This window comes from Catharus ustulatus, chromosome 2 (assembly GCF_009819885.2).
Source record: "Catharus ustulatus isolate bCatUst1 chromosome 2, bCatUst1.pri.v2, whole genome shotgun sequence".
NCBI lineage: Eukaryota > Metazoa > Chordata > Aves > Passeriformes > Turdidae > Catharus > Catharus ustulatus.
The window spans coordinates 72,701,230-72,723,525 of NC_046222.1; the positions used below are offsets into that span (position 1 = coordinate 72,701,230).

At 38.6% G+C, this 22,296-nt stretch overlaps 1 protein-coding gene across 15 annotated transcripts in view; it reads left to right on the forward strand.

Annotated features, from left to right (window-relative positions):
- The window catches only part of LMO7 (LIM domain 7), a 130,959-nt gene extending 116,208 nt beyond the window's left edge, over nt 1-14,751 (forward strand). For 14 of the 15 annotated variants that reach the window (XM_033051912.2, XM_033051897.2, XM_033051900.2 and 11 more), the window contains 10 exons: nt 112-204; nt 1,487-1,860; nt 3,395-3,460; nt 3,790-3,852; nt 5,507-5,559; nt 7,093-7,312; nt 8,224-8,496; nt 9,829-9,937; nt 11,657-11,759; nt 14,013-14,751. In XM_033051912.2, coding sequence (XP_032907803.1) covers nt 112-204; nt 1,487-1,860; nt 3,395-3,460; nt 3,790-3,852; nt 5,507-5,559; nt 7,093-7,312; nt 8,224-8,496; nt 9,829-9,937; nt 11,657-11,759; nt 14,013-14,035 — 1,377 coding nt within the window. In that variant the 3' untranslated portion in view covers nt 14,036-14,751. The remainder of the gene's footprint in view (nt 1-111; nt 205-1,486; nt 1,861-3,394; nt 3,461-3,789; nt 3,853-5,506; nt 5,560-7,092; nt 7,313-8,223; nt 8,497-9,828; nt 9,938-11,656; nt 11,760-14,012) is intronic. The other variant, XM_033051899.2, reaches the window with a different exon arrangement.
- The last annotated feature ends 7,545 nt before the right edge of the window (nt 14,752-22,296 follow it).

The window sequence follows — 22,296 nt, forward strand, 5'->3', positions numbered from 1 at the left end:
TGGTCTGTTTGGTCTGTTAAAAAACACATTAAATTCCAGTGTACATTTTAATGAAAATTAAAAAATGCCATGTTTCTTATTTGCATGTTTAACTTAAATCCAACCTAACAGGAGAAATATCAACGAGAACAAGAGAAACTGAGGGAAGAATGGCTACGAGCTAAACAAGAAGCAGAAAAGGAGAGCTCCAAGTATTTTGATGAGGTAGACTGTGAATAAAGCTTTGCTACTAGTTTCATGAGGGCTTTTTTCCCCTTATACTAGATGCATGCAAGCAGGCAAATAATTAGGTTTTTTATGTCATTTATCTTCTCATTCTGGAAAGTAAATTGTTGTTCATGACTTGGTAGAAAGACATTCCAAAAATGGAATGGAAATAGTAGGTGGGATGTACTGAGATATGTTGAATTTGTGTCTCTTCCTTATGACCTGATTAGATAACTAACATGAAAAATGTGTTGGTAAAAATCACAGCATTTATTAATTATTATGATCATAAATGGTTACTTTTACTGTTTATTTACCTCCTGATGCCACTTGTTGGAATTCTGCTTCAATACTTTATCACGAATCATGTTTGTAAGTGTCTGACTTGTTACTGGCAGACAGTTCATCTGAAAAATTTACATACCACATCAACTTTAGATTTCCAGTTATGTATTTTAAAATACTGAATGTGTGTAGCTTCTGTAGATGCTGACTTCTGTGGCTGTTGTTTATGGGAAGATGAACAAGCTTTTCCTGAGTATGAGAATTGTCTTGTCTTTACTGCTGAGTGAGTGCTGCTTCAGGCATCCAGGCTAGATCAGTGGTGTTTACACAGCCCTGAATAAGTATACCATACTTTAAGACTTATAACTTCAATAAGAAAGCTTTTTGAACTGTTAGCACACTTTGTTGTACAAGAATGTAAACCATTTCATATTTTTTGTCATTAGAGGTTTTGAAGGACCCATAAACATTATTTTTTCCCTGCAACTAAAACATCTTTTGACCACTGGAAAGCCTTTGCTCATTTTTGAGAGAAGAGTCATAGAGTCATAGGTCTGAGGCTTGACTTTGAAATGGTAGGAGAATAGAAGAGAGTGGGAGATTACTGCACATGAGGATTCATATGAAATTCATTGGTCTGATATAGATTGCAGTGTGTATCTTTGTGTGCACGCTCTTAAGTAGGTCTCAGGTTTCTAAGTCAAAACAGTAGGGAGAAATGCTGGGTATCGTGGAAGGGTTTGTTTTCCATCTGTATTTAAGTGGGGAAGGAATGGCTTCAGAAGTAAGTGATACTTTGGAAAGCAGAATGTTTCACATAGTTGTGGCCATGAGTTAGGAGAATGTGAAACCAAACTGTCTCCTATGTCTTGCAAGTGCTGGGGATGATTTTTATACATTTTTGCCTTATAGAATAAATTACCTTTCCTGAGTGAGTGATCTATTTAAAAAGCAGGCTCCTTCCCTAAAATCTTTTTTTTTAAATTTGCTACAGGAGCAGACTGTTCTAACCCAAAATACAACACCCGTCACTTCTCAGGCTCCTCCTGTGTCCAGCTGGAGAGCAAGCCCTGAAGCAACTGCGCCCGAGGAGCCAGAACGAGATGGAGAACACGAGCTGGCAGGGAGCTTGCTACAGGAGGAAGAAGAAAGGAGGAGGCTTCAGGAGGAGCGGAGGATCCAGGAAGAAGCAACCAGGCGTTTTGAGCAAGAGCAGCAAGAGCGGGAACTGCAAGAGCTGGAGAGACAACGTAAGGAGAGGGAGCAGCAGTACGCTGAGGAGCAGAGGCGGCAGGCAGAGATGGAGGAGCAGAGGCGGCAGGCGGAAAGGCAGAGGGAGGCGTCAGTGGAGGTCCCTCAGTACCAAAGGTGTGCACTTGTGCTGGCATGTACTTTCTCTTCCTTCTGCAAACTCAGATCTGATTCTGATGGCGCTGTGTCTGTCCTGAACGTATAAGGATGTTCGTGTAAGATTCATGCTGCAATCAGTAGGTGCGAAATAACATGTGATGGTCTTTCTTTCCAGAGACAGAAGGATCAGGCATGACACAAAGTCCTTCCACAAGAATCAAATGCTATATTACCCTATATTACCCTCTTACCCTCCTTCATATTTTTTTTAAATGGGATATGTAAATACAGTAATTACAGCCAAATGAAAGACAATCTGAAGGACTTAATGAGAAAATTTTGTAAGAATTGTGCACAAGCCTGTAAATTGAGAGCATGTGACCCAGCATACAGGGCTTCCAGAAGAAATACCAAGTTAACATTTTTCCATAAAATGTGACTGATTTTTCCAGGTATCTCTCTCATTTTAATTCAATGTAACAATAAAACTTAATTGCAGTTTAACTACTGGGTTAATTTGTCAATGAGGGATATCATGGTACATGAATGAACCATTACTGGCTTACATATTATAGCTTGTTAGAAATATCCATGGCAGATATTCTTTTTACTCTCATTTCCTGCTTCAGCAGCTTGATTTAAACCAAATAAACAAATCCCCACCTATTAGTTCTAAAGTTTTTGTTCTTGCCCAGAAGTTTCCAGACCACGGTTACAGGAGGTTAATCTTTCTGAAATCAGTTAAACCAGTAACTTTTCCTCATTTTGTCTGCATTTACCTTACTGCTTTGTATATGACTTGTGGCTTGTGATTTCTCTTGAGTTTTTTCTTGTTTTCTCATAAATAATAAGAGATGACAGGAGAGAACACATGGCATCAAGCTAAGTCTTAGGAGAAAACAATATGATTTTTAAAAGTGCATATATTTGAAGAGGAGGCTGTAAGACCTAGAGTTACTTTAGTTTAATCTAAATGATGCTGTTTAATATTCCTGCTGAGCAAAGCAGAGACAATGCTACAATGGCTGAACAGGTTCTTCTGGCAGCAGAGCCAGGGTAACTTTACAATTCTAGCTTGTCCCAGTTGCAAGATAATCATACTTTGTGTGGTAACTTGTTAAGCTGCTGTAATATCTGCATATCTAAATCCCTGGTGCATTCTTTAGTCCATGGGGATTTCATTGCTTCGGAGGTTGCTACCAAAGGATGTGTTTTGCAAAACACAGTTGGTTTTGCTTAATAGTAAAGGGGCAAGTACAGTGAAACTGGCCTTTAAAATATCTGGTGTTAAGTATTTGCTATATGATGATATCCAAAGGTAACACTTGAAAATCTGAAATGTTATATAAACACTACAAAGGCATGATACTTGCTGCAAAGTGCACTGAGGACAGGCAGCTAAAGAGTGTTGTCTGTGGGACTTTTTGAGTTTATAAACAGCACCTGTACACTCTTCTAGGATAAAAATGTAGTTTTTAGAGAACTGCTGTGGTTGGACAAAAGTTTTCTAGAACTTTCTTTAATATGTATTTTATCTTTATTTTGGTTCTAGACATTATGAGCGCTATGAAGTATCTAAAACAATAGAAGATCGAGCTGGCCATCCTGTCATTGACAGGTAATAAGAAGTTGAATCAATACATAGTTGAAACATCTTTAGCAATATCCATTCTGCCATGCTCATATTTGGATTCCTTATCACTTCACAAAAATGTAATTTCGGGCAGTTTTTCTGACAGTTTTTCTTTTTCTGCCTTCTTTTATCAGTTGTATTTCTATCTGTTAAATTAAGACTCCTTAGAGCTTTACCTGTTTGGGGGATTTAATTTAAACTGTTTTTTTTTTTTTCCCTTAAGGATCTGTTTTGAATATTTCCCTTAGAAACTGTTTACGTCTGTGTATGTCTTTTTCTGTCTATGAACATAATGTTTATTTTTTTTCCAATAGGCATTATGAGCGTTATGAAATTTCTAAAACCATTGAGGAGCCTGGTCAGTCATTTGGTGACAGGTATGTCCAATATTGAATCTCAACACCAATTGTAACATCACCATTTCTTTGTTAGAGAGCTTCTAAAATCCTGATAAACCTTAGCCATTAGCTAAATGTATACACTGGATTGCTGCTGTGTTTTGCAGTTTTTATGGCATGTTTTCATGTGGAAAAAACAAGCAGCCAAACTATTGTCAAATTATGCACTGTGTTGTAAGCAATAGTTAGTCAGTGGGATTCTGCAGGGAGAAACAAAACTGTGAGGAGGTAAATATGTGGGTGGTACTAAACATACCTTAGTGGAAAATAATTTCAGATATCTTGTGGTTGTGTCACAGTGCACTTTACAAACTAAGGTGCAGTAATCCCAGTTAGGGTTGTGCAACTTGAGAGAGTAAACAAGAAGGGAAGTTAGATGCAGCAGCATTTATCAGGGAGATAGTGCGTGTTGCACTTGTAGTTTACACAAGTTATTTTTGTTACAATCTCTTACTTTATAAATCAAGCCTTTGTTTTGCATCACATCTCACAGCAGTTCTGAAAGATGACTTTTGATCACTTCTCACAGTTGAAGTGAACATACCTCTCTTTTATAAAGAGGAACTCCAAAAATTACAAGGTACAATTAATGGATCTGTTACCAATGGAAGATCTAGTTCTAACTTCAGAAGGAGCATGTGCTAAATAGTTACATCTTTGACTTATGTGTGAGGAGAACACTGTTTTTATCTTCCCTACAGGCAGCTGTGGAACTGTTGAATCTTCTTAAATGGATAATAAAATAGGTCCACACCATAGGACAGACAGTAAGAACTTTAGGAAGCAAGATGTGATGTAGTTTATGCTTCATTTATCTCCAGATAAAGGACAAGACTCCTTCAAAACATGGCTGTGCAGCCAGTGCTGTATGTGTAAACACATCAATGTAGCAGCATTGAGTTAGGACTAAGCAAAAGAAGTTCTTTTTAAATCCTTTCTTGCGACTTATTTTAAACTAAAAAATTGGCTATATTGCTTAAGACAAATAATACAGCACAGAGATGTTGCTGAAGCTCCTACTCTGTACTGTCAGAAAACCAATTTTTGCCATCTGTCTTCCTGTATATGACATTTGTTGAATGCTATTTCTTGGCTAAAACTTATTAGAAAGCTATGCTCCTAGGTATAATCAGTCAACAATACATTTTTCCAAGAACAATCTCAATTAAGTGTTTGAGGAGGTGTTTTGCTTACAGTCCAGTAACAGTGCTGAAGTATGATTTAACTTCTTCATGAAACCAAATTGTAAATCTGCTCTGAAAGTTCTCGCTTGTCTGGCTGTAGTCCCCACAAAGCTTCCATAGGAAAGGACTCGGGGTTTTAACACGTTTTTGTTGAAACAAGTACAGCGATCAATTTGTTATACCTGAAGGACTGATAACTTTGAGTACAAAATTTAAACTTCTAATTGGTGATTATCTATTGACATTTAAATATTGAGGGTTTTTTTCCCTTAGTATCCTCTAGGTCTTCAGTTATTTCTTACATCTTGTTGTAAGTACAGCGTAAGTTGTTGATGGGAGGGATTGTGAAAAACAAAGAGGACTGGTTCTATCATCTGCAATGATATGAGCTTTGTCTGTAATGAGGTCTTGTAATTAAGACAGAGAAATGAATGTTTTTATATCCTTAGGAGTAAGTCGAAGTCAACTACAGAACTGAATGAATTCAACAGAATCAAAAATGGTAAGTAATGTATAATTTCTATTACATTTAATTTTTTTTGACAGATAGAGAGCAAGGAGATTAAAATAAGAAGAGAAAAAAATAAGATAGTTATCCTAAGAAAATTAATTTTTTGAGTGCTTTTTGATGGCTGCATTGTAAATTCATACTATGCCCCAATTTAATGAACTTTCAACAGCAAGAGGGAAATCATACAAAAGCTGAGGACAAATATGATTAACTACCCTCTTGAAGACAGTGATTCGAAATGGCTCTTAGATGCCTAAATTTTAATGACTGATTTTTACATGAGATAAAATCAATCATGCAGTTATATCTTTGAAGATATGTGTAGTTTGGATACATTTACTCTGTCAACAAACAAAAGGCTACACAAACCAAGATGATGATGTATTTAATACAACTTTTGTCTTCTTAATTTCAGTTAGTGTAGTTAGTAATAACAGAGCAAGAAGTCAGCTCTAGATATGTCACAGTAGCTTCTGTCCTGGACTCCAATTCAGTTATATGACTTTGGTTATATTAGAGGAATTATGTGCAAAGCAAACAGACCAATTTTATAAATATGTTACAGTCAAAAATGCCTACAAACTACTTTTTGTATAAAACACTGGTAAAAAGAGTAATCACAAGTAATCAATAAAAAGTAGATATATTAGGGGATATATTGCAGATTAAAAATGCTGCTTTCATACATTAAAGCACTGTCATTGAAACTAAAGAGAAAGTAAACTTCCACGGTATTTTATAATGATAATCTATACCAATAAATACAAGAGCAAATCTATAGTCAGAGCAGTATTTAAAAGGATTGCTATTTCAATAGAATAACTTATTACTGAATAATTTTCTTAATTATTTTTACTATGAATAATAGGTACTGGATCTAGGAAAAAATTGTTGCCTTGCGGCATGTCAAGACCTATTGGAGAAAGATTGCTTATTTGTTTCCCCTTTCAGATTTTCAAAGACCATCTATACCATAAATTTAATTTCAACTCAGTAGTTAACACATAATCTAAATAATGGAAAGATTTTCCTCTCCCCTTTACAGCTATATAAAGCAATGTGTTTAGTGCCTTGAAGAAAGAAAGAAATTTTTGTAAACAGAGACAACTTACAGAAGAAAAGAGTTTGAACTCTTAGAGAGAAAGAATATATCCCATTATTTTATTTAACTATGTATTTTACACATGGTTCAGTTTGTATTGCAGGAAGAGTCCAAATTATGGCACTAAAGGAGGTGATGCCCATTTAAAAGGAGGCATGTGTGCACACAAAAGTCTATGCCTAAACACTTATGAAGTGAGGGAGAATGCATTTAAATTAAGCATTATGCAAAAGGCTACATGAATGGAAATATAAACAAAAAAATGTTAGTAATGTGTTGACAAGTTTTAGCCAGCTGTAAAAGGGAACTGGAATAAATTGTGAAAGGAGTGATGGACAATAACTCCTGTAATTATAGTGCTGACAGGAAGATTTTTGTGTCTTGAGGTGTCTAGCTGATGTTTGCACGTGTTGTCTGCACAGGTACACAGAGCAAGTATTCAGAGAGGTCCTGGAACATGGGTGAGTCACAGAAGAAGTCTCAGAAGGAGCAAAACCTGTCTGCAGCAGAGTTGGAGAGACAGCAAATCCTTCAGGAAATGAGAAAGAAAACATCTCTCCACACGGACAGCAGCTGGATTAGGCAGCGCAGTGCCAGTATACATAAGGAGCCCGTTAGTCTGTACAGCAGTAGTATGAGGAGGTAGGAATCACATTAAAAATTAACTCTGTCTCTCATCAGACATTTTTCTTTGGTTATTCTGAACTTAGCTTGTATTACAGAGCATAGAAACAAATTGAGTCTGTGAAATACTGTAAAGTAGACTGTATAACAACACAGAGAGAAGTAGCTGTATTACAGCTGGGATTAAGTGGGGTTTTTTTGCAGGTAAGGAATGTGGATGTGACCTGTAAATAACTCTGCTGCTTATTTCTTGGTTGGTATAGCAGCAATGGAAATCAATAGTGTGTCTTGTCATTGACAGATGTGTTTAAGAATTTCAGCATGGCAACCTGTTTTGGAAATGAATTATTGTGGCTAAGAAGTATGCGTTTTTCAGCACAGAAATATGTCAAAGTTTGGATAGTTTATTTTTGTTTTATTTAATGTATGAATGTTGGATTTGTCACTTAGGAAACAACTGAGTTATCAGTCAGGAGAGTGTTTGGTTATTGGGCCAACACCTTGTACCTGGGTGATGCTATCCAGTCTGGGTGGATTGTTATTTTTCATCTGGTATCCCTTGGAGAAAACATAAACAAAGCTGGTATTTGAGGTCTGCTGCTGTGCTGTGGATTTTGATACAGTTCATCCTGATAAGACTGCAGTGAAGTGTTTTGCTTTTATTAAGTAGTTGTTAAGTGCTACCTCTTTTGCCTCTCCTGTTTTTTTTCCCATGAGAGCTACAGCTGGCCACCCAGGATAATCTGCTACTCATACATTTAAATCAGTACATGAAGAATATTGCTCATAGTGATCAAACAAACATATTCATCCTAAGAAAATACTAAAAATGAGAGGATAATGGCTTTCTCTTATAAAAATCAGCATATAGCTCAGTTGCTCCATCTGTACTGCCATTTACATTTGAGGTGCTTGTATCTCTGTTACAGAGGGGAGTCTTTGGACAATCTTGATTCTTCAGGAATGAGGTCATGGAGGCACCACTCATGGCTGAACCAGTCTGCGTCCTCTTCCTCTCTATCTTCTAGTCAAGATTTAAGTCGCCCAGTGTCCACTTCAAACCGAGCCTACATGTGCACTCCTTCCTCCAGCAAAGCACCTCCTGCAGCCACCTCTGCCAGAACCCCCTCCACGTCCCAGACAGCTCCCCGGGCTCAGTCTCCTCTCTCTGCTTCCCAGTCAGGGTCCCAGACACGCAGTAGGTGAGTGGGTGCCCTTTTTCCAGCAAGGTAAAAATGTTACCACTAAAAAGCAGACTTTGTGAATATGCTGGGCTTACAGCAGTATTCTGCCCATAAATTGATTAACAAGTACCTGGAATTTTCTTGCTGGTGGGGACAAGTGGGAGTGCAGGCTGCTATTACCTCCCTACTCCTGTCAGTCAGAAAATTCCCCAGGTTTGTCATCACTGCTTGACATTGGTTAAAAAAAACAAAAGAACTTGAATAGTCAATCTGCAGTCTCCGAGCTGTGTGTTGCTTACCAAAATGATTAGCAAAAGCCTGTTCCAGATGGCATTTCTGACATTTATTTTTCTTGGTTTGTTTTAACAAAAGATTCCTGAAACCCACGCTTTATGACCCTCGTCTTGGTCTCTCCTCCTCACTTCCTGGCATGTGGTCAATATCATCTTGAGGAGCACTCAGGAATGCTCATAACCCATGACCCTTGGAGAATTACAGAGTAGGATGTTGATTTTAATCTAGGAGGAGAAAGCAAGAATTGCAACATATTTTGAAACAAAAATGGAATTCAGCTGTGGTAGGGTAGATAACTCTGCTGTTTTATGTATTTGAAACATTTAAAAATACCTTGGGAGAGTACTCTAGAGAATCATCCCACACACAATTACATGTGTTATAAATAACAGCAGTGAACAGTATTTCACCAGCTTTTGCACTCTTAGGGTACTTAGTGATAAATTGACCCATTTTTTTAAGCTAATCTTTTATATTTTTTATGATGTAAGAAAATTACTTTCTTAACCATATTTGCTTATCTTGTTCTCACTTCCACTTGCTAACACCTTGGTAGATCTATGGAAACTGACCTCCATATGGCTTATGTTCAAAGAATTAACATAGTATTTTATGTCCAGGACTAGCCTTCTCTTATCTAACAAGATACAGATAGTGGGATTTGGAAGGGGTACTTGCTAAAACTTAGCCTTCTAGATAGTTCCCCACAACTAAGAAGACAGAAGCAAAAAACCTGTGTTCTTACCCTCCAAACTTAACAGTACACTTTTTATTTGTAGAAGGTATTTTATACAATGAAGTATGTGCCAATAATGTGACAGAATTTCTTAACTTGTTTCCATGTAAATTTGATCTATATTACAAGACTTCAGCTTTCCTTGGTTTTCAGATATACTCTAAATAATATTAATTTTCAGTTTACTTTCCCCAAGCAGCCTAATAGTCCAGTTTTTATCCACGTGTTTTTTATTTTTAATCTCAAAAAGTATTTGATAACTCTTCTTTGTCTTTTAAACATTTTCAAGCTGGTTTTAAGGTTTTTCATTCTATATTTAGGTCAGTCAGTGGGAAGAAAATCTGTTCATACTGTAATAACATTCTGGGCAAAGGAGCAGCCATGATCATTGAGTCTCTTGGTCTTTGTTATCATTTACATTGCTTTAAGGTGAGAGCTGGGAGTCACATCATGAAGGAACAGGAGCTAATCAGGAGAACGCATGGCTACTCAGTGTTATGCTCACAGGGGTTCTTACTAATCACCTGCTTTGCCTTCTACTCTTGACAGCGTGGTGCATGCATATTTCCATGAGGCAGTTCCATTTGCAGGCATTTGTCACTCAGCTCTAGAAGTGTTTCTTAAATGCCAGCGCTAACAAGTAGGATTTTGATAAGTAAGATGAGCACACTGGCTATAAGATCAAAGATTTCCTTCTTCGAGTAGATGGCAAAAAATCAGAAAATGCTGAACTACTTCTCCCAGAGAAGCAACTCCTCAAAAAAAAGCCTGGACCTTGGCAATTGAATCATTTAAGATGATCCATCCCTTCTAAGCTAACCTTAGCAGACAGTATTCATGTGGTGTTTTCCAAGTAAAGGCATGTTGGAAGAGTTCAACAAGCAGGATAAAACACGGAACAATACCAGAAGGTGTCTTTAGTGCTACTCAACTCTAGTCACAAATTAAGTGTACTAGTTCATGCCCAGCACTGAGACCTAGACCTACTTACATGATTTCCCATCAACTTGGGGCATTTGCAGAGCTGAAAGAATAAATGTTTTCCTGCAAAAGATAGCAAAGCAGTCCTGTTCCCCTGCCCTCAGACTAAATGTGGAATTTGACTTGGGACTATGACTTGGGAGTGCTGTTGGGCCCTGCTTCTTCCCTGACTTCAAGGAAGAGGTTTGTATGTCTAGTTCAGAACACCTGTCTACTGTGCCCAGCTCAAGTGCACCACCAGGAGTACTACTAGGGACTGACTCCAGGCTCTTCCTGGTCCTATCTACCTGAGCAGGAGGGACAGGACTAATCCATAGTGATCAGTTGCCATTCCCTTTTCTGCGGGACATATTCTGTGTGAGACAATTCACCTGTAGCTCACAACCTACATAAGAAAATGCCAAGTTTCTCTTTTTCAAATTTCTGAAAATTAATGAAAATTATTGAACAGACTGCCATCCAAAAGATTCATTACTTGGTTAAGCAAGGAAACTAGCTGTCCTTTGTAAATTCAGTAAGGGAGTATTATGTTTTGGATTGCATTCCTTCCAGATGTGGTCCATATTTACAGCAAGTACATGTTTAGCCACCTTAGCTAAATAATTTAATGTTAGCATGGCAGCAGTCAAGCCCCTTATGTGTTTATGCAACAAAAAATAAGCCAGTCCCATCTCTTCAAACCAGAACTTGTTTCAATGATGCAAACCCAGGAAATTGGGAGTGTCTGAGTATTTGCTGCTTCGAGTGCCAAGGGACTGAGGACACCAGCAGCATGTAGTGCCGCATGGAAATCTGCAAGTAGCACACCCAGGTCTTCTGTGCCAAAATTCCTGTTGCCATCTAAAGAACAAAATTTTTTTTGTGCCAAACCAGTTTTAGTTTTCAGAGAAACCAAAATTCAAATTAGATTTAATGAACTAATATCTAAAAACCGTCTGCTTTATGTTTGCTTACCTGGTGTATCTCTGCTATTCATTGTCCAGTTGTCGCCTTAAATTCTTCCTCAGAGTTGGTTGCATTTTGATCTACTAATCGTTGTACATTTGCTTCTAGTGATTGTGGGGTTATGGTTCAGGCTTTGTTGAGCTTAATCTGAGCTGCTTGTGAACAGCATTTTTGTTTCTTAGTATTTTGGAAGGAGTTGCTAATTATTCATGTGTGATACAGTGTGTTGCCTGTGGATGCGACCTTGGTGGATCCCGTTCCGGAGCTGAAGTCAGGATCCGAAACAACAAACTCTTCTGCAACGACTGCTATATCAGATTTAAAAGTAAGCCAATCCAACTGCAAGTGTGCATGACTGTAGTTCTTCTCTGTGCTGTACAACCTCAAGTGTTAGCACAACTGAGCTACTTGATAGCTTTCATGTTTAGCTTAAGTTAGTGAATAAGTTCAGCAAGGTTTGATTGCCAGTTTCTGTCTTTTGTAGGATAGTCATTCCTAACTTCTAACTCACTGGTAGCTGATTTTACCAACTTGTTATTACGCTGTTTCAAGCAGACAACATGGTATAGTCATCTTCCTTCCTTCATAGATCTGAGAAAGTGGTGTCAAGGAGCTGTCAGGTGCTAAACAGGCTTGTCTTGATAACAGAGAAGCCTTTTTGAAAATGTGTCTACATTTTCTTAAAAAGTAAGCTGAAATATGTATTTAATTCAGTCCTAATACATACCTGGAAAGCAATTAGTTTATCTTGTGCAGATGGCACAAATGCTGGTTTCTTTTTGCGATGCTATTATTATTGGAATTATAGGTCTGTAATTGGTTATTCATTTAGGTACAAGTGCAGGAGGAATTGATTTACTTACAGATCTTAATTAAAAGGTGCAGTATAATTTTTTTCCTTCTTATGGTTTGCAGAATTTTGATTTACTGGAGCATGATGTTAAGGCTTTGTATAGTGGTATTTAGGTCTTTTTCTCTGCTGTCATAGATGATGGTAGACAACTTCCTAATTTTGATAATTTTGTCAGGAGTTTTATATGGCTCTTTTTTTATGTAGCAAATGTGGAATTCTATAGGATGATAAAAATCAGGGGAAGGTAAATATTTTCTGAATTACTTCCTGGGAAAAATGTCCATGTTTCTTTGAGCCTGGCACATTTTTCTCATGGTGGATCGGAAGGCAGTGAAGGGAACAGGATATTCATGCTACTGTGTTTGAGAAGGAACTGGGCAGCTGCTGGCTGTGAAACCTAGCTCGGGAAAAGAGAAGCTCTGCATCTGATGCTGTTGCTGTTTGCAGGCTCTTTTTTACTTCCATGAAGAGAAGTCACAGAAATTATTATGTGGTACCCCAGCTAAAACCAGAAAGTTCAACACCTTGTGAGGGTAATAATGCATTCACAGAGGCTATTGTTATGTGCAAGGATGTCACTGTGATCAGTGAAAGAAGGAAAAGAATCATTCCCATGTGGACCTGATCCAGGGCACTGGGTCATACCACGTCTAAGTTAGTGTTTGGAGAATGTATCTCCTTGTTGATGGTAAGACTGCACTGAAGTGACTGTGTTCCTATTTGAAGCACCCAAATGTGTGAGAAATTCACTCTGGATCTTGCTCATGTTATTTTTGTCTCTTTCTGTTGGGGGGAAATATTGCTGGATGAGTTGGATAAGCAATTTTATTATGGATGAATTGCTATTTAGTCTCTCTTTGACGTTACAGCCCATAAAGTCACAGCAGTGCCTTTCAGAAGCAGAGCTGATCTGTGAGGAAACGTTTCTATTCCCTTCCCTTCAGACTGCATCTACTTGGGCCATTGGGCATCTCAAAACATAATTGTATGAGATACAAGTAAAATCAGGAGTTGTAAGAACTTTTAGGTACAGAACAAAGTATTCAAATCAGTGACTAGTAATCAAAATCAACTATTTGAACAATACAAAAACCAGCTATGCAATTACTGCAGTGAAAATGCATTGGCAGCACAGCACTGGCCTGTGATGCGGACTACAATTTTTTGTAGTTGGCATTTGACAGCCTGGCTAATTATTTGTTAGTTTGGAATGTGAACATGTTGCCTAAAAGGTTTGATAAACTGTAGGATTATTCATATTCACTTTGCAGTTTTATGTAATTTTATGTGATATTTTTGTATTGGCAGATATTTACAAAGATATGCAGAGAGGATAAAAAAAGTTCTTTATATTGTTACAGTTATTAAGCAAATTTTAATTTCATTATGGAAGGGTAACTTTAGCAAAACTATCACTCTGTCTCTGTGCTAATACTAATAAAAATTTCTTAAGAATTTGGTAAGGTGCATGTTCTGTGGAATATGACTTGGTCTGAAATACTTGCAGTGCTATAATTGGATTCAACTCAAATTTGTATTGTTGTTAAATTTGGATTGCTCAATTCAGAATGTATACGTTAGTATGCTACCATTTTCAATAAGTATTTGAAACTTTAAAATGTTTTTTACTATTAAATTTCTATTTTAACTTTAAAATGTTAGTTGTCACAAAAAATCTTCAGTAACTAGACTTTACTTACAGTTTTTTTTATCTCTCCCTAACAGCTGGACAACCAACCTCCATGTGAAGCAAATGAAGATATGAAACCACTGTTGCAGATACAAGAAGAGGTGATTGCTGCTGATGTAGATCTATAAATATATATATTGTGTGTATGTGTGTTTTTTTCTAAGAGTAACTCCTCTTGCTTGTCTAGTCTTCATAGCAATACCTTGTATTCTTCATATAACTATTTTTATTTATAAGAAAGTAATTGCAGTAAGGAAATAGCTGGGAAAAATGCTTTCACATTTTCAGCTTCAAGTATTGAGAGCACAAGAGAGAATAAGTATATTTTCAGTAATAACTTCAAAATATTTTTGAGGCTTGTAATCAACTAGTTGACTTTCCAATGGTATATGAAGAGGGTATTTTGTTTCTAAGCTCTTGAAATGAGCATTAGAGAAATAGCTAATATAAATATATATTTGCAATTGCTGTCTTTATTTTTGACATATACTGAAAGTGAATTCTCTAGGTTAATATGAAGCTGCATTTAAATGCACACAAATGTGTTTGCTTTCCATATGCTGGTTTCTAAAATTTTGTGCTTTTTTGAAACCTAAATACAAAGAATAATCTGTTTGCTCAGTGGTGTTGGCATAATATTCTATGGAATCCATTTAAGAGAGAGAGTTTTCTTTTCCTGTTTGAAAATGTAACTATCATTCTTTCCTCTGCAAACTGAGTGGAGAATGGTTGTTGAATTACCATATATTTGTAAATAAAAAATCTGATGTTGCATTTATTAGAAGTTTTTGTCCTTTTTGTTCAGCTAAACATGTCTAAGGTAATGTATGGAAATATAAAATTGTTTGATTTTCATCTTGGGAAAAATACTTGTTCAGACAGGATTAAGTTGTTCACCTAAATATATGCAAGAACAGCAGTTCTTTTTCTCTTTTCCTTTGGAATCAATGTAAAAGTCTGCCTACAGCTTTTTCATCAAGCTCCTCATGCTCTTTCCCTTGAGCATTTAGTACCAGTGGTGAGATTATATGCCCACCCCTGAAAAACAATTGAAAGAGGGGGATGTTCCTCAAAATTTCTCTGCTCTTGCTGGAAATGAAGTGCTGAAAGTATTTTTGAGTTACGTTCTGCTCGTCTTGAAAACACATCTGGAATGTGTGCTGTGTCTCAGTGGTGGCTTCCAAATTGTTTTGGTCAGTGGCTTCCCCAAATCCTTTCATACCTGGTTATGTACTCTTCTGTCCATATCCTTGGGAGCAGTGGATAAACATACACTGTGGATCAGAGGAATTTGGGGGAGCATTTGGGTAAAACTGAGGAAGAGGAAGCTGGGAGGTGTAGGAGGGCTCTTGGGTGTGAGCTTGTATATGGCACCATGAAGAGCTGCAGTGAGGCTGCAAAGTGGCTTAGGGTGCTCCTTGCTCTCAGGGAATTTAGAGGCAGGTGTAGGAGAGCTCACAGATTTGGGAAGAGAGATTGTGGCTGTAATAGCTGGGGGCAACAAGGGAAGATCATGCTGTTTTGGTATAGTGGGAGAGCTTTACCTGCACTCCTGTAATTTCTCCTTCTTGTAAGTGAATGCTTCTTGCTGAATTACAAAGTGCCAAACATTATTTTTACTTTTTGCATTAAAAATCATCATAAAAATCTAAAATGTCTTATCAACCAAACATGGCCTTGCTTTTTGGTATTCAGTTAAAGATTGGGAAAGATATTTAATTTGGTTTTTACTGTTGTGGTAAGTAATGACGTGGTAGACCACAGATGAGAGCACTAGGATATGAAGACCCCAGTCATCAAGTACAAACTATGGATGGATAGTCACACTGCCTGCTGACACAGCTCTCTGGAATCCTCTCTGCTGCTTGTGGAAGAAGCTTGCTTCCCTGAGAGCCATTCAGAATCTGATTTAGGTACCGTGCAGATCTGGTGTTTTGTGAAGGCGCATACCTTGGGTGGATATGGTGTGGATGGCCCTCTACATGGTAGTTTTCAGGCAACATCCACAATAATGAACCAATGAACCACTGTCCCCCTGCCCCTCAAATTCCAGATACCTGCAGTCTCCACTACCAACCCTGACATACACTGAGAGACACGTTTTTTTTGGTTTTTCTTGTCACAAGTCAAGGTTTCTCTAACCAATGAATTTGTCTTTGCCTATCCATGACTTCCTTCTCCTAGCACTGTGTTATGCAGCAAAGCTGTGAGAAAACTTAGGGATGGTGATGCTGTTTTTTGCATCTTAGGCCCAGTCATATTTCCCTGTCCATGGGAATAATTTGGGCTTGGAAATTGGCTAGTGGTAAAAAATGGAAGGAAAGAAAATTCAGCAACCTGTGGTCTGCAATGTTGCCTGACTCATGTCCTGCAGCCTGGAGTGGTATGCTCTGAGCCGGGCTGGCTTCTCCTAGATGGTGTCTAGTACTTCCATGCAGGTTCCAAATTCGTTTTCCCACAAAACATCTGCAAAAAGACTGGGTTATTTCATTAGCTTGCTTGTGCACAAATGGGTGGGATTTCAAATTTAGTGTGCCACAAAGAGCTGAAATTGAAACTCTTGAAGAGTTGAAGCTGAGTTTCCACCCGTGTTTAAACAAGGCTCCTTCAAATCCGCATTTTTTAATTCACACTGGCAAATGTGAGGAGCAGAAATTCCTTTGTCCCCTCCTTCTCTTGGAGAGGAACAGGCAGAGTAGCCCACCTAATGAATGTTATATTTGTCTGTTTTGATCCTTGCTGAAGTATTTGGAGCATGTTGGACTCTCAAGTTCAGCAAACCTGGTGATTGACACAAGATGGCAGTGTGTTCACCTTGCACATTAAAAGGCCCTTTCTGTGATTGTAATCTTGTATTAAAGGGGTTGTGTTTGCTAAATGATGCTGAAGTTGGGGTGTAAGAGAACTTTATCATAATCTTGGCCCTTTCTCCCCACTTGGCATCATGGAGGTGTGATGTGCAACTGAATCAGAGACATCTTATTGCCTTCTTTTTGTTTGTTTTCTTCCCCCCCATTTCATTAATTAGCTGCTGCTTAAAGCAGTACAAGGTAGCAATAGTGGTAAAGAGAACTATTCCTGTGGAGAAAAATTAACTACATGATTTCTAGTGGATGTTTTTGCTGTATTTTGTTGGATTCTTTATTAAGGTACTGTTCAAGGAAGAACCACCAATTGCTCTCCCTCAGTTCCTCAGCTGCAGAATGCTGTTTAAGGTTACAGCCCCCAAATGCTCGGGTCTGCAGGAGAACTGTGACTCTGCCCTGCTGCTTAACTCTGAGTACATTTAGAGCTGTGTGCTCTGTTCAATACTCCCACGTGCAGGGTGCTGCTTGGGCTGTTGTTGTCTGGGACATGTACCCACGGCTGGTCTGGATATGGTGCAAGCCTGGGAGATGTTCATGCAGATGCCAGGGAAGGTTTTGCAGGATGCTGTAGTACTGTTGAGAGGGCAGCAGAGATCTGTGAGTAAACAACAGAATGAGCATCAGCTCCTTACAGCCAGTGGTGCAAAGGTGTGATTCCATGGGCTGGTGAGAACATGTCCACTGTTAGGTGAAGTGCTTGGCTGCCTAAGCTTCACTGACATTAACATGTCAGTCACACAGAATGTGGCTCACATGTAGACACCTGCATTATTGCACACCTGTTTACTTAATGCTTATTTGGCTTTAAAAAAAACAAATCCAGAGTTATCTGAGAAACTTGATTTAGCTAAATCTTCCCTCTCTTTAGGCTTGCAGGCTGTCAGCTAACTGCAGTGTGTGTTTGAATATGGCTTTGGAACTGAGTGGTCTATGGTAACAGCTCTGTCACAGGTCAAGGTTTAAAGAGAGTAGCACTTCAAAAATAGAAAATGTTTTCACTGTGCGTTTTGTCTGATGCATAGGAGCAAATCAAGCATCTTGGAGTACAGTTCAAGGTACTGCATATGTTCTTGGTTTTTCTGAGAGTTTCTTTTAACAATTTTGTAGCAGATTTGTCAAAAATTTCAAGATGAATTACATATGAGTTCACCTGTTCAGGCAAGCTGTCACACCATAGCAATGCTGCTTAGTGGTAGGATTTATGCAGCAAAGCCCATTTTTAGAGGGTGATGTCTGAATTTGGAGTTCACGCTGACACCAGAAATGGTCAGAGCCAGTCTTGTTATTTTCAGTAAAATACTTTTCAGGTGAATCCCAAGGGAGAGTGCAAGTGATAAGTTCAACACTTCCCTTAGCTGTTGTTGCATAGCCCAACCTTGTCACTTTTAGAGGGAGGAAAGTGTTTGAAGTCTGACAATGTGAGCTCAGTGTGAAAAGTGGTATGCTTGCAGCAGTGTTTTAAATTCCAACCAATCATTTGTAATGGATTAGCAAAACCTGTGCCATGGCTGTAATGGAAGGCTTATTAGCAGCAGGCATAATTACATTAAAGAGCAGCTTCATGCTGGAAGCACTTCAGCATTTTCAGTTTAGTTCCATGCTTCTTGGTAGCTAGGGGCACCGACATAAAACAACATATGAGGATGATGTAAAATGCTTCCTCTCAAAAGGGATGTTCTAGGGTGAGCGGTAGGGTATCAGTTTATTAAAGCTGGAAAATTTTTATAATTGGTTCAGCCAACTTGAAACAAAATTAGCAGTTAAGTACCTGCTGTAGGCAAAGACCTACCCTCCAAAGACCTGCCTCATTGTGCGGTGGGAATTACTGGGTTCTCCTTAACAGGTGACATTGTATAAAGAGCCAAAACACTTTTCAAAAAATTGTACAAGGATGTATGTAGCTACAGTTTCTCTTTATTGTTTGCAATAGAAGAATGAAAAAGTTCAGGCCATCAAATGGGCAGTTCATGACCACAACCCTGTGAGAGCAGCCTGTGTTTGGCACAGTGTACCCTCCTAAATGGCCTTCTGCAAGTACCTGGGCCAGAGCAAGTGTTTCTGATTCCCTGACCTGGAATTTGCTCTTGTCCTCAGGCACTCAACCAGATGTGCCATTTATTGCTACTTCAAATCCATATGGCCCTTCTGTGCTGGAAATTCACAGATTTCAGGGTCAGACCAGGCTACTGCAATATTTGGTCTGCCTGTATCACTACAAAGATCAGAATTTCTCGTCCAACAGTATTGAACACACAACTGTGTGAACAGTGGTGTTCTTCACTGGAAAGAGGCTCTGTGTAGATCTGAAGTATGCAAATGATGGAAAATCTACCACATCTGTCAACATAAATTGTTCCAGTGGTTAATTAGCACCCTTAAAGATGTTAATTTTATTTTAACTTATTTTGATGAACTTTCTAGCTTATGATTGTATTTTTAAGTTAATTTAGACATCTAAAGCTAGATTAATTCTCTTTGTTCTTTCTTAGATTGTACATATGCCTTTTTTTTGTTTTTGTTGGGTTTTTTGGTTTGTTTTGTTTCTCATACCTGTATGTAAAATCTTATTGCTTACATTAAACACAAAATGCAAGATGACCTCCATGGGGGGACATAATGAATTGAAAGACCTTCTCTCAGTGAAATGCAACACAAAACTTTCCCAGGAGAAGATTTAGAGCACAGGAGAAATATAATCCTGAACAGCATTAAAAAAATCTGAGGCTGTATAAAGATTTATTTGCATAAGGCAAATATTCAAATAAGAGCTAATATCGATAAGGGAATTTTGTTGCATAGCCTTTCTTGCATGATTACTAAGGTTTTAGTTTGCCTTTGTCAGAATGACAATGCCCAAAGTCCTGTGTGGTTCTGCTAAATTTTCCTGTCTTGCGGAAGCACCTGTAAGAGATTTCCATGCTGTTGTGTCTCAACAGACAAGGGGATAAGATGACATTCCATTTTTATTTCTCAGCATAAAGTGTCAGCTGCAAAAACTACAATTAGTTCCTGCTATGTTTGGCAGATGTTGATGTGAGTGGTCCAGCTTGTGGCCTTTCATCAGACTCTAGCTCAGCAAAGATAACTACTGTCTTTTGATGCCCATGTAAACTAGATTCTTGCAGATAAACTCGACTTTTTCTTTCTTGTCATACTTGAAATAAAATTAGTTCCTGCTAAGGTAACTATTACATCTATGAGACATATATGTGCTGCACTTTGCTATTAAAACCAGGGGTTATACCGGTGTACTCCTGTCTGCATATATCAGAGGAAAATCCCAGGACAGTCTAGGAAAAGCCCCACTGCAATGGAGGAAGTTGGTAAATATGCAACCTTCAGCCAGGCACAGCTCCTGTCTGTGAATAAACCACAGCCATTGAGCACAGAGCACTGCTCACAAGTTGGGCTATTCACAATACTCTGTGCAAAATGCATACTACAAATGTGCATGTATTTCTATCAACAATTTGAATGCATGCAAGTACTTTTGCATCTCAGCAAGTAAACAAAAGAGTGACAAATCACTTCTTTGCTCTTTGTTATTGAAATAATTGGATATTTTTTGTTTTTTTTCTGGTAGATTCAGTGTTCTTTGGAGTGTTCTGTTGCCTGCGACAGTTCATGGCACACCTAGCACCTGCTAAATGCAGTGTTTTGTGTTCCCTCTCCCTCAATACTGGGTCGACTCAGCCATAAAGGAGAGGTAATTGTGAAGTGAAGGTTGCCCCTGTCAATGTACAAACATATTTAGGTTGTTCAGATCTTCTATGTTACACCAACCACCCTGGTTTCACCATCACAAAACTCTTTCCAGTGTATCTTCATCTTCTAGTGATGTGCTAAATGGAAAACAAAAAGTGGGCTGATAAATGTCAGTACTGAAACTATGGGTAGTAAGCAGGGAGGGATACACTAATGCCCTTTTTGGTTACTCACCTATAGCACTTTGTAGCTACGTAGCTCTTAAATACTCTTTCTCTGTAACATCTTTGACTTCAAGCCAAGAAAACTGACTATTCAGAAAAACTGTTTATATAATCCTTTAATCTTCATGTCTTTGCCAGATCATGAGTTGTTCATAAATCTGGATTGCACGGAAAATGCCAACCGAAGGTGCTGACTTTGTGAAGCTTGTAAAACCAAAGAATCCCTTCACCCAGCATTAGAGACCATTTGAATTATTCTCTTGAGTTTATCAAGGCTATGATGTCTGAAATATGTCCATAAAAGTATCAAGAGATGTAGAATCCCAGTAGATATGGGGCTAATGTGTATGTCTCAAACGGCAATAGCTGATGGCTGTGGAGCCAAGCAAGGATTGTTAGTAATAACCTGCTGTGAGAGAGAACAAGATGTGGCTGGAGAAGGGGGCCATGCAAAGGTAGTGCAGCATTTTCCAAGATACTCTCCTTGTCCTAGTTCCTGAAGATAAGCACAGCACAACACAGTACAAGTGCAGCAATGAGGAGTGGACATGGACTGTAGGGAGGGATCAAGATCACCGAAGAACCCTGAAGCCCTTCAGCTCATTTCCAGAGGAAAGGGCTATGTATAATAAGTAATTTGCATAGAAAGTGAGAAATCTATCTTCAGGGCAGGGAAATCTGTCTATAAAAAGTACCCCCACCCAACCCAGGCAGCATCCCCAGGACCTTGGACATCCCATCAGCTGGACTGACACTGAAATCAAGACTGGTTCTCTCTCCTCCTCCTCTCCTTTATTTCCTCTCTTTCTCTTACCTTAACCCCTTTATCCAAAACCCACTGCCACATGCTTATATAGTAGGTCAGGGACTAACATACCAATTTCCATGCCAAGTGTGTAATTTACTAATAAAACTTCTGAGTTTTTGCAGACCCTCTGACTTCAGTTGTTTTCAACCACGGGCGTCTAGGAATCTTGGGTGCTCATTCTGCATAGGGCTGGGACTTCACAATAGACAAGGGCAAAAATGTTCTTTGGTCAGTTCCTCAAGAAGCAGATATTTACACTGACTGGTTTTTTGCAATCAAATTATTAATATTTTTCTCTCATCACTCCTGCTTCACTGGGGTTTTTTTCCACAATAACAATGGTTACACTATTCAGCAAGTGCATTTATCTTCTGATCAGGCTCGATGCTGAGGCAGCAAAACAGGTGTGTTTGTAATCCTGTTCCCTTGCATGTAGCTTGACTGCAGCTCTGATTCCCACAGAACCTCGTTGGTTTTATGCAGAGCACTCAATGAATGTGAGCCTGGGAGTCGCTGCCTCTTACCTCCCATGATGGAGCAGCTCTTTGCAACACCACTGCTGTTCTCAGCGTGGGAAAAAGGCTTCCCTGTGCAGCCCACGGGTGTGTTCTGCTGTTCAATAAACTCCAGTGGCTTGTGTGAAAGGAGAATTTGCACTGCTGGAGATTTACTTCACTGCTGTCCAGATAGAGCAGGAATATTACTGAGATCAGCA